Genomic DNA, 18,685 nt, shown 5'->3' with positions numbered 1-18,685 from the left:
TGGTGGGTGGATTTATCCTCGGTGATGTACAGCCCAGGCCAGCATTATGGTCCCAAAGCCAAACTGCAGACTTAGCTCTGGATTTACAGGCTTTGATCAGGAAACAATCTAGTAGGGCTCAGCAGCTAAATGCACTTTGCAGATATGGCATTTATATTGTGAGCCCTGCATGGGACAGTGACCACAGTATCTGAAAAGTGCTGCAGAATATGATGGCGCTATACGATACATAAATCAATCACAGTGAAAAGACGACAGTAAATGGAGCCCTGGCCACTTTCTCAGGGACAACTTTTTGTTCCCCATTCACAATTTATTTTTTTTTATTACCCCTTTGTGCGACATTATTCTTGCTCTTTGAAAGGTTCATTATTAAAAAAAAAAAATTAAAAAAGACGATAGAAATAGTAGAAAACGCACTTTTATTTGTATGGAAAAAGCGACAGTAAGATTTGTAAAAGATTTGTGATTTGTATTATATTGCCCATATGAAAAAAAAAAATTAAACTAGAAAAATAAAAATACAAAAAAAAAAAAAAGAGCTAGAAATAAAGATACAGGTTTTCTTCTCAGCAGTGCAACTTGTGTTCACATTGCATTAAACTGGTCAAGTATGCAACAGAAATAAAAAAAAAAAATACAAAAAAAAAAACCAACCCAGGAATGAAAACGAAAAACTTCCCCCTGTAACTAGGAGACAGAAACTTACAAGTGCAAAGATCATTTGAAGTTTTTAAGAAATCTGCAGTCACTTAATGTGGAGTCCAAACTTTTTGAGACAATTTCACCTTAACAACGGAGTGCTTGTAGAGGAGGGGGGAAAAAAAAACAACAAAAAAACCCAAAAAACACTAACATGAGCTTACATACAACATTAAATAAATTTACTTAGTCTATACAGTAAAAAATACAAATTAAATAGTCAGCTAACAGAACGAAATCTGAACACGGACTTACGACAACGACAAAGCTTTATCATTAGAAGATGCAGACGTACAGGTGTCTTAAAAACAGCATTAGGCTGAGGCTACACTAAGGGAAAAAAAATACCGCAGCAAGATCTCTGCAACGCGTGGCCTCAGCCTTAGGGTGGTGACACACAATGTACCCCATGTGGCTATAGCTGCGCCCACTGATACGGTTACTTCTCTGGATTCAGATGAATTTCAGCCACATTTACTTACTGGCCACACGGTTTTGCGGCTATTGTGCGGCCAAGCATGAAGATCGAGCTGAAATGAATGGGCGTTTCACTTAGAGAGAAGGCTCTGGGTGCGGCTATAGTTACTTCCATTACATGCGGCACCACCCCTTAAATGTCTATTGCAAACTGCACAAACTCATTGTTCCAAATTAACTACAGAAACGAGCGTACACTTGTTTGGATCGGTTTCTTAAAGGGTATAGCATCCGTGCAACCAATAATTTCTAACTAGAACAATAATTAAAGAATGTTGCCAAATAATTGTGATCAAAATGTCCTATTGTTTTATGTCTATATCTTCTACGCAGATCTATGTGTTTCCTGGGTGACAGATTACATAGAAATCCTGTGTATCCCACTTCTGCAGTCTCTTACCTGTCTTCTTCAGGACTGTATTAGGACTGCAGGATCTGACTACACAGAGTTTGTGTGCAGTCTGTTATCATGGTGACACAGGCCTGGATAGGACCTGTAGACACATGTAGCAGTAGATTCCAATACTTTGCTCCCATAGGAATGCGTGTTAGCGGCCGGCGCTTAACCCCTTGGTGTTCGGCCGCTTACATGCATTCCTATGGGAGCGGAGGTATTTGAAACTATTCGTCGAATACTATTCGCTCATCTCTAATCATTACATTTTAAACATATTACAACGATTAGAAGACAGCATTGGTTGCTAAGGTGTATATACCCTTTATTGTACTGTCCTGAGGGCTAAATCCCCTATTCCCCTGGCAATGGCCGCAAGAACCTCTATCGATGACTTGGATCACATAACACATCAGGCTTTGCTGACACTTGATAGGAGAACAATTGACCTAAGACAATGCATTGAGAAGTGATCATTCTATATCCATTTCTGTAATAAGAAGTATAAGTGATCTATACTTTAATACAATCCTAGAAGCAAAATTTCACATTTATTAATTTAGGGTACAATAGAATAGGCACCTGAAGTGTTAACACTTTATAATAGTCAGACGTGAACCCCAAGAAGACCTGTCCGAAGGACAGAGGTGGTGATCATTTGCATCGCAGCATCCCATGTACATGTCTTCAAAGACAAGCTATATATTCCTGCCTACTGTTAGATTTTTTTTCTTTAGATACTAGCAGCCTAAATCATTCAGAGCATTTTTCTATTCTACTAGATAAGGCCACGTTGCTTTATTTCTAGAGCACCTTGTGCCGGTGACTCCTATTCAGGTCAACAGGAACTGTACACAAAGAGAACAGGTAATGGTGGCGACAGGAGCCCAAGACAATGCTCGGAGCACTACTACCCAAAGTCTATGAAGAAACCCCTTCAAATCATTCACACTTGTGCCCGATGTCCGCCCTGTGCCATTCTGCTGGTTTCTGTCCTCAGACCCAAGAAACTGGACTGGGAAGGGCTTTAAAACCCATTCATTTGAATGATTTGGTTTTTTTAAAGGTGACCGCCGGTGTCCGCCTGCGACCTCTCCACGGACAAACCATGTTCGACTTTGTGCCTGGCCGAAAAAAAAAACAGTTTCCCCGCGTAGAGGACCCAGGTGGACAGCGGCGGTCACCTTTAAAAAACCATTCAAATGCCAGGTAGCCCTCGCCAGTCCAGTTTCTCTGGGCTGAGAAAAGAAACCAGCAGAATGTTACAGGCCGGACACGCAGCGCAAGTGTCAACGCCCCATTAGTCTTAACATTTCAGGTGGCCAGTCTAATAGTCCCTAATGTATAAAGTAAGAGTCACCCTTAAATGATAGTTAGACATATTTTTTGGAACATCTGGAGAAGTAGTTAAATGCCCAGAACACAAAAATGTTTTGTTTTGTTTTTTCGGTCTCTGGAACAGTAAACTGCGCCTGGGATTCCTCTAATCTTGAAAAACCTAGAATGTACAGTACACTGGAATGTATGAAACGACAGCCTCACACGCCTGCATATCTCTGAGTCCAGTCTTTTGCTATTTTGTTGTATCTGTAGTGAGAAAAGAGGGAGGTTTAATAGAAAAATCGGAATATGACATTTCTAGTATAGCATATTATCAAACTAGGACCTCAAACACAACTTACCACCTATCCACGGGATAGGGAATAACTAAGTCTGTGGAGTCTGACGGCTCGGACACCCCATAAATAAGAAGACCTCAGTACTCCCAGTTAAGCAGAGTAGTGGTCGCACATACACCCAGTGGCTACATTCAATTCTAGGGGCCTGTAAGAATTAGCCAAGTAATGTACTCACACTTCTTGTGGATGGGGACAATGTGGGTACAGCCCCTTTAAAGGAGCACTAACGGAAAGATTCCATGAGGGAAAACTTACTTTTCCTTGTCTGTCTTGTAGATCTGTGCGATGTCTGGCACTAAAGGATCATCTGGGTTGGGATCACAGAGTAAGGAGCATATGGACAACAAAACTGGAAATAAAAAAACCCCATAAATAAAGTATATAAAATGTAATAGGTTCATCCTGACATTGATATACTTTAATATGAAACCTGTGTGCACAGCGCCTGGAATCCTGCTGGAAAGGAGAAAGAATTATGTGCTGCTGTCTGTCAGCCAATCAGCATCAATGGGCGTGTTCTCAGCCGCTTACATCACTGCGCCTGCATCGGGGCAGAGGTCACACTGTACAGACAGTGTAGGCCGTGGTTTTGCAGTCTGCACATACAGCTGCCATCGCTCACTAATGGGGAATTCTGTATGGGATTCCCCGTTCTTGAGTGATCAGGACGACAGCGCGTGTCCCAACAGAGAGGCCTCTGTGTTCCCTTTCTGGCACGCGTGCTATAGCTTCCCCTTCATAGGTCTAGGGTATCCTTATTTGAATGGTGTGGCAGCTGCTTTGATCTCTATCAGACTGGTAAAGAGAAGTCATCTCATGTACAGAAATGGTTTCTGCCTTGGGTTGCATACTGCTAGATGGCTACAGGGCTGTTACCGATTTTCCTTTGGTTTATTGAACAAAATATACTTCAGCCCAAGTTTATCTTTCAGACAGATCGAGACGAAATCCACCTAAAAAAAATGCCTCCTGACTATATGGGACGGTGATTGACCAAGTCTGTACAGAGCTGCAGACTATGTTGGCGCTATATAAGTAATAGTAATAAATGACATAGAATCAGACAGACCTGCTCTTTGCACTGAAATCCAATAGATAAATAGCTTTCTCCATGCGTGTTACCCTGAGTAAGGGGTGAAAGCTACCTGTATGCAAACAGTTACTAAAGGGCTTAATGTACTATGGAGGATTATAGGATGGAGTCTACTTACACACGGTAGCGGATGCATCTCATGTTCATGCATTTGATAGAAAAGTCTAATACACTGGATTTTTTTTTTTTTTATTACCATGGACATCACATTCATCAGACTCAAGTTTACACAGAAAACAAAGTCACTTGGTGTCATTTACCTTTTGATATAGTCAGCGCCGGAGACCACTGTGACCTCAAGATATCAAGACAGATACTTCCATTGCTGTTAATGTTTGGATGATAGATTTTTGTTGTGAATGCAACCTTGAAAATGAAAGAAACAATGATACAGTGTCAACTAGACAATACAACGCAATACTGCAGACAGCAACGAAGCTGGTACAGAAGGGGATGGGGGGCGGACAACAAAACTACAGTTCCCAACCAATGGCATGTCTACCCCAGTCTCATGTCTCTAAGTTACTTCTATATCTGCGCCAGAGCCACCGTTGTAGTGTCCACTGAAAATTGGCGGAGGAAAAAGTCCTGCACTGACGATCTTTCCTTCGTCGGCTACCACGGACACTCAATGAACCCCATTATAGTCAATGGGATCTGCTGGGCTCCAGATGTAACTGCTGGTTTAGCGGTCTGCCATGACCGTAGTGACACCAGTGTGACTGATCTACCGAGCGCTTGTAATGCTCAGTACAGTGTAGGATCACAGTTTTGGGGATATTTTGACATACGTTATTTGAGTAGAGGTACTTGGCTTAGTAAAGCTGTGAAACACTGATCCGGTCACTTTACACTGGTTTTTATGGTCTTCGCTGATAAAATATCCCGTTAACTCAGCTACAACTGTATACTAAAGTCCACTGAAGAAGAATATACCTACAAGCACACTGTTGTACGTTTTCCAGGACTGTAATATTGAGTTCACTTCTCAGATCAGTGACATCACATACATTGGTCACATGGCCATGATGAAGCTCAGTCCCATTCAAATTAACTGGATTGAGCTGCAATACCAAGCACAGCCCCTATACAATGTATGGCACTGTGCTGGGTAAGTAATGAAGAGGTCAAAGAAATGGAGATCCTAGTGCTAGAAAACCCCTTGTGTTAGTCTGTGACTAGTAAGAAACAGGCGTTACTGGCAACCCAGTGTAAAGTGTCTGGAGAAAGTCACTAAGGTGACCGATGTATCGGAAGTATACACAGTGGTATATAATGTATAAAACATAACGCATCCTCATACCTTTGGTGGCTTAAATGGATAGTCTGTGGGAAACTGGATTGTAAGATAGAAGACGCCACCTTGATACGGGCTGTCAGACTGCAGCAAAAAAACAAAAACAAAAAAAAAAACTACTCAACATATATTTGTTAGAAGTTCACAAATGTACAAAGTCTCTTTATGTTTTCATAAAGTTTTACATTCTCCTTTTCACATCAATACCCTATGGGGCGTCACAGCCTTAAGCTGGGTTAACGGCGCATTTTTGTAAAAAAAATAATCTGAAAAAACAGATATGGTTTTGAAAAACGAGCAGTTTGTCTATGAAACCTCATGAACTCCACCATGTAAAGCCAGCCCTAGATACCTCTGCCCATGGCTGTTTTTTACATGGTTTTTATGGGTTGCACTAGAAGGCAGCACAAGGACTGCTGTAAGACAAAGGAAAGATACGACATACTTACAGGTCCCATAATTGTCGCTTGCCAGTGAAACACTGTTGAAAAGACCAAAAAGGCAACAAATAAAGATTACCGGTGTATATGGAGAATAATGGACAATAAGAGATGCAGAGAAGGATATTCAGCTTACAGTCCTCGGAGACGGGTCCTGCTGAGCACTGGGCCGGGGGATCCCGCTGCAAGTCAGTCAACTCCTAGGAACGAGAGGGGAAGAGTCATCAGTATCTCCAGGACACAAGCATGACGTTGCACGTGGTTACAGGTAGAGATGAGCGAGTAGTATTCGATCGAATACCTCACTGCCATATGAATGCGTGTAAGCGGCCGTACACCAAGGGGTTAAGCGCAGTGAATATTTGATGAGCTTAACCCCTTGGTGTCTGGCCGCTTAGACGCATTCCTATGGCAGCGAGGTATTCGATTGAATACTACTCGCTCATCTCTAGCTATAGGTTAAAAAAAATAAACACTATATAGTGGATTAGTCACACAAATACATTGTAAGTTCATTTCTACATTCTACAATTCTCTGGCCTTGATGGTATACAGTATATATAGTAAGGGTATATATTACTCGGATACCCAAATAACTGCTGTGTAATACCACCTGGACTGCACATCCCAGTATTATACATTGATCTGTAGCGAGTCCCTACGTTATTGGGCATGCTACCACATGGCTGCCACCACCACTACGGCACAGCACTATGTGAACAGCACTATGTATCAGTAAGTACATAGAGCAGTGTAGGGATAAGGAACTTTGGGTATGAAATTGGGCTCACAGGTGCCCTGAGGGCATCCCGATACTTGGCAAGTGCTTTTTCGATTCCCCCATCCAATAGCCCCCTTGGTGTTGACTGGTGCCTATAACATTGTGTTACATCTCTCAGTATGGGTGTAGTCTTGCCCCTCACTCGGTAGAACTGCCCATGGGTATAATAGCATGGGAGACTTCAGTGCCTTACAGTGATGTAATACCACCAATCACCTGCAAAGCGGAGGTGGCACAGGCGTTCCTGATGAGGGTCAGAGCACTTGCCAGGCTTGGGACCGCCCTCACGGCACTTGAAAGATCATCTGCATATCCAGAGTACTTTTTGTCTGCTAAGACCCGTACCCAACACAAGACCTCCTACCATAGGTGTCCTGGATTTTTAACCGCAGCAATAAAGTATAGGGGAAAATGACGCAAGACAGGATAAAAGGATTTATTCTAAGACGTCTCCTTTAAGAAAAAACCCTACAAGACAAAGCTCAGCAAGCTCAGACATAACATTATCTTTTTTTTTGCAGTTCTATGGTAGTGTAATACGTCTAAGAAAGGAAAATATAACCAAAAGACTCTGCATGACATTTCACATCTAGAAGCGGCGAGGTGGGAAAAAAGCTATTAGCAGCTTCACACTTTACAGCCTGAAAATATATGCAGTGCCGAACTCCTACAGACCGCAGTCACAGCACAAAGGGCTGACTAAATGCACCAACCTTTCATAGAAGGCTTCGTGTGAGCAGCAATACATGGCAGAACTTCAGGACTACAAAGAAACCCGGTGAAATAAGACAAGGCTCTGATGTATTACTAAGGCTCTGTTCACACACAGTGGTAAACGGCACAGAAAGAGCAGTAAGACTATAACATAAAGGGAGTAATAAGATGGCTATGCTAAGGAACCTCCTGGAGCTCCAGCATTAAAGGGGTTAACCTGGCATATATTTACCAATAGCCAGGGGGTCCGCTCCAAATCCCCCACACCCAATCAGCTGCGACATTCCAGCCATGTCCTCTTATTTGATTACCAGACACAGCGCCTTTATTTTGATAGTGGCTGTGCCTGGTATTACAGCTCAGTCACACCTTCTTGAATAAGGAGGTCATGTACTGCAGTACCGGGCACAGCCACTAGTAAAAGTACAGAGACAACAATAATGGCCGCAAATGTATAAGTGCTGCATGGACCTATACAAGGATATCTATCCATACAGATACTCGTACATCAGTGGTCACAATCTGCACAGCGCTGTGGAATATTTTGGAGCCATTGGTTTTTTTTTTCTTCTTATTTTAGTAGCCAAGAAATAAGACCTCCTACCCCCCATAAATAAGAGAACAGCAAATGTCTTGGAGTGCTGGACACCCGGATAGAGGGATTTCGCCACTTACAGTAGATTCCTATTACAGAGACCGCTCTGTATACAAGTGAGAGCGGAATAAATGCAGAGTGTTCTTCATAGGGACGAGAAAAATGTCACTTAACCAGTTTATGTTCATCGCTGTATTGGGAGATAAGACACGGAGTACATAAACAGCGAAATGCAAACATCACGCGGCCGCTGCTAACCTTACAGCGACCTGGAGTGGCATCAGCGCAAGGTCAGTCATTTTTTGGTGCTTTCATAAATCCCTTCAGGTCAGTGTGAGGCCCCAGGCAGCAGCCACGCTTAATAAGACCCCATTGTAAGCCAACTATGACTTGTACCCACCTTGTCAGAAGATTGCAACGTATACTAATATATAGTAATAGTGAAGGATACATCACCATAGGCGCCACCTTGTAAAAATACGTATACTGTGCTGTATATGGTTTTCATTCTATACTATTTTATGGAATAGCAGAGTACTACGCTACGCCTTTTCCCAATCCACCAGTCCAACTGGGGCCAAAATGACACTTGCTTGGTCCCCGTAGGGTGAATGAAGCCCTATGGCTATACATCAGGAACACTACAAGGCCTAACCTAATATCCGTGAAAATGGCCGTGTGTCCCCGTGCAAGTGCAGATCTTATTCACATGGCCGCTGTACATTCTGTTCAATGAGTCTATTCACATGTCAGTTTTCACAAAGATAGCTGGTGTCAGTGTTTATGAGAACTGTAAAAGACAGGCCATCTATATACTGGCCAATGTGTGAATATACACTCTCAATTCAATGTGTTGTCAAAACAGGCATTTGATAGCGGCTGCAAAAATGTTCATCACACAGCGGTGTAACTAAGCCCCAAGAGTAAAAATTTGTAAAATTTGCCAATAATTTCGAAGCAGTCTTCAATTTCAATGGGCAGAACCTATATAGCTGTCGTATATACCTCAGTATATATACCTCAGTATATATACACACGTGAGATCTATCTCGTGACTTTGGATTTGACAAGTCTCACTAGCAGAGATCGCAGCCAGGCAATGCCTTCATTGTAAGTAATGAAACCGTGTTCCAAGTTGCCATAACAAACACAAGAACTGCACGAAGACTATCCGAATTGGATCTCGTGACCGCTGTGTTGTGGCAGCTTCGCATGTAACAATGTGACCGCATTCATTTTCGTTACCTGTGATGGAGGCGGTATTACACTGCGATCCTGAGATGAGCGATTATTGTGGCTTGTATACATCCCTACATGCCATACAGCTGCAATCGTCTATCATTGACTTTCATTGTAAAATGCTGCCAAAGGTCGGCCTTTCAGAAGTCTCAGATTATTCTTTCCCAAATGACTTCACATATCTTCAGGCAAGACCGCTCGCAGAATCCAGAGTAGGCCACGCGAACACCGGGTAAGGACAGAAGAATGACATGTCTATTATACGCTGTTCTACTTCAGTACTGTTCATTCTGCCTCTGCCCACTCTCGCTGGCACACTGCCGCGGACGTTATGTACAGTCTGCACGGAGGAACGTTACCGATTATTAGGTCTGTATTGTATCTGCCGGCAAACTCATAATATATCCTAAATCACGACAGAATCAACGCCATATATTTCGCAATCTGAAGTTCTCCAGGACTTGTTAATAGATGACCTATCCATAGGCCCCCCCTGGATCAGCTGGATGATGCAGCAGCAGCGCTCCCTGGATGCCACATCTGCCTCTCAGACCATGTGATGTCACTTTCAGTCACATGACCTGATCGCAGCTCAGTTCAATGCAAATGAATAGGCCGAGTTGCGATCTCACAATTGTATGTTGTTGGGTGGGTACTGAAAGGTCCACATCGCTCACGCAAAAACAGCTGAACGGGCCAGGCGTCGGACACCTGAGGATAGGTCATCAATTATGTAGCCTGGAACACCCCTTTTGATTTAGAGTGCAGTGGGCGGTCGTAGTCTGTGACTGACAGCTATGTCTATATGCATGGTTATACAGGGAAGGCAGTCACTGACTCCGTCCACTAGACTCTTAAGCAAAAAAAAATAAAAAATTAAAAGCAGTAATTAATCCGTAAACTACACAACATGCCGAATATTTCCCTCTATATCAGTCTACCCTGCTCCTCCTGTTCTATAACATGCTGCTAGTAGAAGGGACTGTATTTTCAATGTGATAGGTTCCCTTTAGCCCCTCAACAATGTCATGATAAATGTGAACTGGGTCAGTATGGCGTGGGCTCAATTCCTCTATATGCAGGGAATGCCCGCTATGTTACACAGCAGACCCCCTGGTGATAGCACAATGACTGCAAAATCTAAGACTTTACATCACATCAAGCCCACCATCTTTACTGGTGCCAGGATCAAAGGGATTCCCAGATGCTAGAGAATGTCTTAGAATACCTATTGACTAGGCGTAATCTTAGCATGATATACTTCTGATAAATCCATACGAACCCCATGTGACTTCAGCAGGCATAGGCAGGGTGTAAATGTTACAAGGAGGCCTAGGCAGGTGGCAGGTGTGTCTTCCTGGTCATATGATAGAGGAAAAGAAGTATGTGTTGAGGAAGTTTCAAGGCAGGGTGAAGTACCCCGGGCTCTGCAGTGTCAGACATGGGTCATTGGGGTGAGAGTGAGCGTACTGATGAAAACTGCGGCTCACCCTGCAAAAAGGAGAACAGCTCTGTAGATGGGTGATGGGTGTCAGAATCCGATAAAATTTTCAAGCTTGAGCCAAAATGACACTGAAAGAAAACCTGAAAGAAGTAATGTCTCTCGAAGAGACCGTCATAGGAATAAACATAGACAACCAGTACAATGGTGGACCTCATCACTTACGCCCAGGAGAAGAGCAGAATCTGGGCAAGCGGCCTAATTTGTGAACAACGTTTTGGCGGCTCAGCTTTCAGATCGGGCACGAGATCAGAGCGGGCGAGGGGCAGAAGCAAATAAATCAGTGAGACGGAGAGGTTACATTCAAGATACAGAACAAAAGACCAAACATCGGACGTTCAAGGCAGCGAAACACCAAACCTAAGGATATTTTCTATCCACGCTACACCATTGTCCCCGGATGAAAAGTGTAAACCTAGTTATTGTTTTGGCTACAAACCGTGCATGTTCTCACTAAGCAGGCATCCAGCATGTGGACTGGAGAGGTGGCAGAGTGCCCGGATGGAAATCCGACAGGCCAGGCATTTATGGATCTGTTACACCCAGTTTCAGATTTAAGTAAACATTATCTAACCCATCGACGGTTATCCAGAATGTAACTGGAGAGCGGAGAGAGAAAGACACAATAAGAGTGACATTGCGGCCTAAAGTGACTTTACAGAGTTAGATTTGGAAGGACTGTGTTATATATACATATTATACTGTGTGTGTGTATATATATATATATATACACACACACAAAACAACCTTGGCACCAATTCTTCCTCTCTGTAGTAATGTCTCTGCACTGCTGCATGGCAATATATCACCAAGCACAATGATGAAGAAATTGACAAAAATGCAAATACTACATATATTAATACAGTCCTATGAAAAAGTTTGGGCACCCCTATTAATCTTAATCATTTTTAGTTCTAAATATTTTGGTGTTTGCAGCAGCCATTTCAGTTTGATATATCTAATAACTGATGGACACAGTAATATTTCAGGAGTGAAATGGGGTTTATTGTACTAACAGAAAATGTGCAATATGCATTAAACCAAAATTTAGCCGGTGCAAAAGTATGGGTACCTCAACAGAAAAGTGACATTAATATTTATTAGATCCGCCTTTTGCAAAGATAACAGCCTCTAGTTGCTTCCTGTAGCTTTTAATCAGTTCCTGGATCCTGGATGAAGGTATTTTGGACCATTTCTTTCTACAAAACAATTCAAGTTCAGTTAAGTTTGATGGTCGCCGAACATGGACAGCCCGCTCTCAAATGATCTGAAAACAAAGATTGTTCAACATAGTTGTTCAGGGGAAGGATACAAAACGTTGTCTCAGAGATTTAACCTGTCAGTTTCCACTGTGAGGAACATAGTAAGGAAATGGAAGACCACAGGGACAGTTCTTGTTAAGCCCAGAAGTGGCAGGCCAAGAAAAATATCAGAAAGGCAGAGAAGAAGAATGGTGAGAACAGTCAAGGACAATCCACAGACCACCTCCAAAGAGCTGCAGCATCATCTTGCTGCAGATGGTGTCACTGTGCATCAGTCAACAATACAGCGCACTTTGCACAAGGAGAAGCTGTATGGGAGAGTGATGAGAAAGAAGCCGTTTCTGCACGTACGCCACAAATAGAGTTGCCTGAGGTATGCAAAAGCACATTTGGAGAAGCCAACTTCATTTTGGAAACAAAGATTGAGTTGTTTGGTTATAAAAAAAAGGCGTTATGCATGGCGTCCAAAAAGAAACAGCATTCCAAGAAAAACACTTGCTACCCACTGTAAAATTTGGTGGAGGTTCCATCATGCTTTGGTGCTGTGTGGCCAATGCCGGCATCGGGAATCTTGTTAAAGTTGAGGGTCGCATGGATTCCACTCAGTATCAGCAGATTCTTGAGAATAATGTTCAAGAATCAGTGACGAAGTTGAAGTTACGCCGGGGATGGATATTTCAGCAAGACAATGATCCAAAACACCGCTCCAAATCAACTCAGGCATTCATGCAGAGGAACAATTACAATGTTCTGGAATGGCCATCCCAGTCCCCAGACCTGAATATCATTGAACATCTGTGGGATGATTTGAAGCGGGCTGTCCATGCTCGGCGACCATCTAACTTAACTGAACTTGAATTGTTTGTCCAAAATACCTTTATCCAGGATCCAGGAACTGATTAAAAGCTACAGGAAGCGACTAGAGGCTGTTATCTTTGCAAAAGGAGGATCTACTAAATATTAATGTCACTTTTCTGTTGAGGTGCCCATACTTTTGCACCGGTCAAATTTTGGTTTAATGCATATTGCACATTTTCTGTTAGTACAATAAACCTCATTTCAATCCTGAAATATTACTGTGTCCATCAGTTATTAGATATATCAAACTGAAATGGCTGTTGCAAATACCAAAATATTTAGAACTAAAAATGATTAAGATTAATAGGGGTGCCCAAACTTTTTCATAGGACTGTATATCTCCCAACTCTTCTTTTCAGGATGTGACATCTTGTCTGTTGGTCACATGCTCAGTCTCATTCATTTTAATGGGACGGAGCTGTAGCATCGTCATGCGACATGAGGTGACTTATGAGAAGAAATTGGCCCTTTAACACTAACAGGGCCCAGGTCACGTCACGAGAGTTGTGCCACTATAATTGTGTAACAGTGGTCACTGCACGGCCGATGAATGATATCTATTGGCAATATACTGCATGCGCCTAAATTATTGGGCTGCGTTCTCTTTATACTTCTGGGAGATTTTTATTTGTATCAGCTCCTAAAATCTAAGCTCATACACACACAGCCATGAACACTCTGTATGCTTCACTATGGTGGATCCTACAACAGTGTATACTGAGTGCACTATAGATACACAATGATATACTGTAGCAGCGTGTACAAGCCCTCAGACAGTGGCGGCCCCTGTTCTCAGGTATGGTCCTCCGCTGCCCTCCCATCTCTCTAACAATGAAGTCTTTCATCTGCATCTACCTAGTGCTTCCGGATCAGACAGGTTTGGAGAGCCCTCACCTCACACCCCCTGTCTCCAGCTCAGGAACGTTCTTCATGGCTCATTAACTCTCAAGCTGTTCAATAAATATCCAAAAGCCCCTCAAGCAGGAAGAGGCCCCCTCTCACCAGGCCTGAGATGATTCACTATAATGGCAGCATATCTATAGACTGAATCACACTGGCCACTCAGGGGTTACTCACGACTGAATCACATTGTACTGAGTGGACAGTAGTCAGCAATAAAGCCCTGCTGACAGTAATACAGGGGAGGGGGCAATGCCGGACTTTAGAGAGAGAGTCCTGTACATTACATTAGAGAAGAACAATATACAGGCATGGAAAGTAACCCATCTAAGGGCTATCATCGGGCACCTTTATACAATAGGCCCAGACTTGGAGTAAGTGTGACTTGGAGTGAAGGGTCATAATAGGGAACAGCAGAGCACGGGGCAATATTTTAGAGACAGGGATCCTGGAAAGCCGCACATCAACCACTAGAGGACTTTCACTGGAGCAGAGAGCGAACAGACACCATGTAAAGCCAATAGAAAAGCCTGCAGACACTAAAAGGGAGTCTGTCAGCAGAACCCACTGATAGATAGGTTGGGGTCCCCTTATGAATCGCCGCCAAGATGTCACCATTTATGTCAATATGCAAAAGATCTCTTTGGAACAATGGGGGTGTTGTCATTGCCCCATAGAGGTAAATGGCAACGCCCTCATTGCTCCAAATATCTCATTTGCATATTGACAAAAACAGGCACTCTCAGCAACAGCAATTCATGGATAGATTGGTCCTAACCTATCTGCAGGCCTGGGTCAATAGGCTGCAATCTGATGACAGACTCCCTTGTGAAAACCTTGCTGACTTGCAGTAAGCCACGCATCAGATGTGAATATAACCCTAAACTGGAACAAAAGGCTGTGCGACTTTCTTTTTCATACAAAAGCTTCCCCCGGTGAATATCTCTATCCATAAATACAGCTATCATATATCCTCCAGTCTGCGCCTGTCCTCAATGACCCCTTGTGTACATACAATGTAACCATGGACAAGGTACGCATACATAACACTGTGTACACAATAAAGATGGCACTACGCTAGTGGCAACAGGTTCAGCAGCTCTATATATAACTCATGCAGGGCACGTGGCTCATCTGTAAAGTGTGTATATACGGGTGTAAGAGCGAGGTGCGCTATGGCCCTGGTATAGCAATAGTACACTATATATATATATATATATATATATATATATATATATATATATATATATATATACAATATATCAATAGGGACACAAATATCTACCCCAAGTCAGATAACCTGCAGCGCAGACGTCCTGAAAGGTCACACAATCACATAAAGGTCGGACGCCGCGCACTAATCCTCTTCTCATCACAAGACTCTTTAGCTGGAAATACTTTATTTCTGCAGATTTTATTGGACTGGAAGCTGCTATGGCTTTGCTGTAGGTGCCAAGTGTGTCGGGTGGAAGTAATCTCCTGCTCTCCAGCTGCTGTGGAACTACAAGCCCCAGCAGGCTCCATTCACTTCTATGGGAGTTCTGAGAACAGCAGAGCTGTATAACTACAACTCCCAGAATGCACCTACAAGCTGAAGTGTCAAGGGTTTGCTGAAGTTGTGCCCTGGTGCTAGGACTTTAGGGGCACAATGCCCACATGAGAGAAGATCAGTAATCTCTGTAATGACATGACGGTGTAATAACCAGCCAGTTACTAGATTCCAGTAGACCCGCAGTGTTTTGGTTTTTTAAATCAGATACTTTGTATGTTTTCAACACAGATACAAAAACAAAAGGAACAGAACATATAAACCTTAGTACAAGTAGGGGGAAAAACAAAGCTTATGACATCACAACAACCCCTATTACAACTCCACTGTGTTTATCCTCATGTACTGTGACATCACCATGTACAATAGTCCTTACCATCAGCTCTATAGTGTTTATTGTTATGTACTGTGACATCACCACGTATAATAGTCCTTACCATCAGCTCTATAGTGTTTATTGTTATGTACTGTGACATCACCACGTATAATAGTCCTTACCATCAGCTCTATAGTGTTTATCATCATGTCCTATGACATCATTAAGTGTATCACCACTGTGACTAGTATTATGGTGCTGTTACTTCCTTGTACTATGACATCACTATGAGTAACACCACTGTGACTAGTATTTCGGCACTATTACTTCCTTGTACTGTGACATCACTAGCTGTACAATGCCTGAGCAGAGATAGCACTGTTTATTACCTCTGGATTGTGAAATTCTGGGTAGAATAAATTGTGATATTATACTATAAACACAATAACATGGAACTATAATGAATACAGTGATGGAATATGACTTATAATATGACATCATCATGGTGCAGGTATAAAAGACGCAGTGGAAACTTACATCAGCTGTTCTTTGCCAGATACCAGCCTTATTACCTGCACGCACCATTGCAGCAGGCCCCTATGGCTCTCACTGACATCCATCTTATTGAGATTTTTTCCATCGATATATAGAAAGTCTTATCACTAGGCTAATATTTAAAAACCCCGTCTACACCAATTGTCCAATACTGGGATCACTGCTCAGCAATGGCCGCCATGATGCCGGCAATACAGCACATGACCACGGATTGGCTGCCGCAGAACCTGTACTGGATCAGTGGGAGATGGAATGGATATACCCGGTATCAGATACACAGCAGCGGCAGTGGCTTAGTCACTTGTACTCTACGGGCGGTCTGATCTATAGCAGTTACATTAATAACCCATGACCTGATCACAAGTGATGTGAAGTTATGGATGGTAGACCACCGCACAGTCCTCTAGTGCTAGCGAATGGAGTTGCATTGTGACCCCCAGCGACTTCAAATCTAGCACTGCCCAATGTTTGGGTGACTAGAAGTCGTAGCACACTAGGGGGTCACAATGTACCCCCCTACACTAACTTCAGTAAAGGAATCCCAGTGTGATCCTGCAAGCCTTGGTCATGCATCTGGTGCCACAACCAAAGCCACCATCTAGCCTTATGGTTCGCGGGAAGGAGTGACAGGGGATAATATAGCAGACAGAGCTCAGCATCATGGCTACAGGTCCTGGGCAAGGAACCATCACACAACACCCCCTGCAGATTGGCCAGCGGTGGTGCACGCTCTGCTGTGATATCACCTCCATGGACAATGGCTGGTACGGTTCACTATATGGTTAGGTTACATGCACACGTCTAAGGGCATGTTCACACAGCGCCTTGTGTATGGGACGAACATGCCGCTGCCGCCTTCCATTGTTTCTAGCTGCAGTTTCTTCATGGTCCCACAAGCAGAGCCAAATTCCTACGTGAAGTAGTTGCCTGACCCTCTTGGTGCGGTTTCGGCGCCGATACCAAAGCAGGTGACCACACACAGCTCAGCGCCATTAGCCTAGATCTGTATATATATATACCCACACAAAGTCACAGAACCTCAGCAGTGCGCTCCAATACGAACATACACAGGATTGTACATCACATCTGGTCAGATAAACACCAGGACCAATAAGGCAACCATTTTGAATCAGTCCAGAGAAAGCTATACATCTCCATACTGAATGTGATGTCATCAGAAAGCAGTCACTAGCGATGCAATGCAACTAAATGACGTCACATGGGTTAGAAACCATCCGGCAGTGCTCGGCCGCTAGGGGGCGCCCCGGCAGTGTGGTATTTCTGGGGAGATGGATGGAGATGACAGAGCAGCACAGCAGCAGGCGGCCTCCATTGTTTCCCCATAGTCACACTTACTTTCTGTATTCTCTTCAGTGCCATGGAGCAGCTCAGGAGCGGAGCGGAGGGTGAGACAGGATGCCGGGCTGGTGGAGGAGGAGAGCGGGTCCTGCTGCCGGTGCCTCGGGTGACGCGGGCCTGTCACTGCGGCGCTGCTGTGCTCAGAGGAAACGAGTCACTCGCGATGACTGCCGGCGCGTATCCTGATTCACTGTGGGCGGAGCCGAGCGCTGGTGGGCGGGGCTCCTTTCTCAGCACTTTTCTGTTTTTTTTTCCTTTCCGCTATTAATCGCTGACGTCACACGCAGCATCCCGGGAACTGTAGTCAAGCGGCTTTTTTTTCTTTTGAATTTATACAAAACAAACTTTATTGATATAAGAATTTAACAAAACACACTAGCTGACTGCCTGACTTTCTGTGTGTCTGTCTCCATAAGACAAATATACCATCTTTTATCCTTATACACATTATTATGATTTATAAAGGAAATTCACCCAAATTATACAGATATGAAGAATTTTTTTCAGACCTAAATAATTTATTTCTTATAAAATGTCCTAAATTTTCTTTTTACCAATTATTTTACAATATACGTAAATATCCCTAAATATGCTCACAGAAAAATGACCGATGATGTCACGTGTACAGGTGAAATATATGTGTTTACAGTTATCGTGTGTATATAGTGCCGCCATATTCCACCGCACTTTACACATTATAACCAACTGGATGATGTGCACAAACTAAGGCGATTTGTGGTAAAACACACCATTTTGTCTAGTGCCAGGTGTACAGGCGGCCTTAAAGGGGTTGTCCAGCCTCTAATCAAATCTTCATATTGATTAGCCATCCACAGGATAGGTTATCAGCAGGGGCATAACTTGAGGGGTGCAGAGGGTGCAGTCGCATCGGGGCCCAGGAGCCTTAGGGGGGCCCATGAGCAATGGCATCAGTATTGAGATTGCCGCTTCCATCTGGCCCATATGCCAAGGAG

General features: G+C 43.4%; 1 protein-coding gene across 1 annotated transcript; it reads right to left on the bottom strand.

Moving 5' to 3' along the window:
- Positions 1-437: 437 nt before the first annotated feature.
- UBE2D1 (ubiquitin conjugating enzyme E2 D1) lies at positions 438-17,896 on the bottom strand. Its single transcript, XM_075257585.1, has 7 exons — positions 17,709-17,896; positions 6,219-6,282; positions 6,092-6,123; positions 5,649-5,726; positions 4,606-4,711; positions 3,508-3,601; positions 438-3,160 (listed from the first exon to the last, which is right to left on the bottom strand). Exons 1-7 carry the CDS (start codon positions 17,730-17,732, stop codon positions 3,112-3,114), a joined length of 447 nt encoding a protein of 148 aa, XP_075113686.1. The 5' UTR covers positions 17,733-17,896; the 3' UTR covers positions 438-3,111.
- Between the last annotated feature and the right edge of the window lie 789 nt (positions 17,897-18,685).

This window comes from Leptodactylus fuscus, chromosome 10 (assembly GCF_031893055.1).
Source record: "Leptodactylus fuscus isolate aLepFus1 chromosome 10, aLepFus1.hap2, whole genome shotgun sequence".
Taxonomy (NCBI): domain Eukaryota; kingdom Metazoa; phylum Chordata; class Amphibia; order Anura; family Leptodactylidae; genus Leptodactylus; species Leptodactylus fuscus.
The sequence above is the reverse complement of the archived record's forward strand: the minus strand, read 5'-3'. Positions and strand labels throughout refer to the sequence as shown.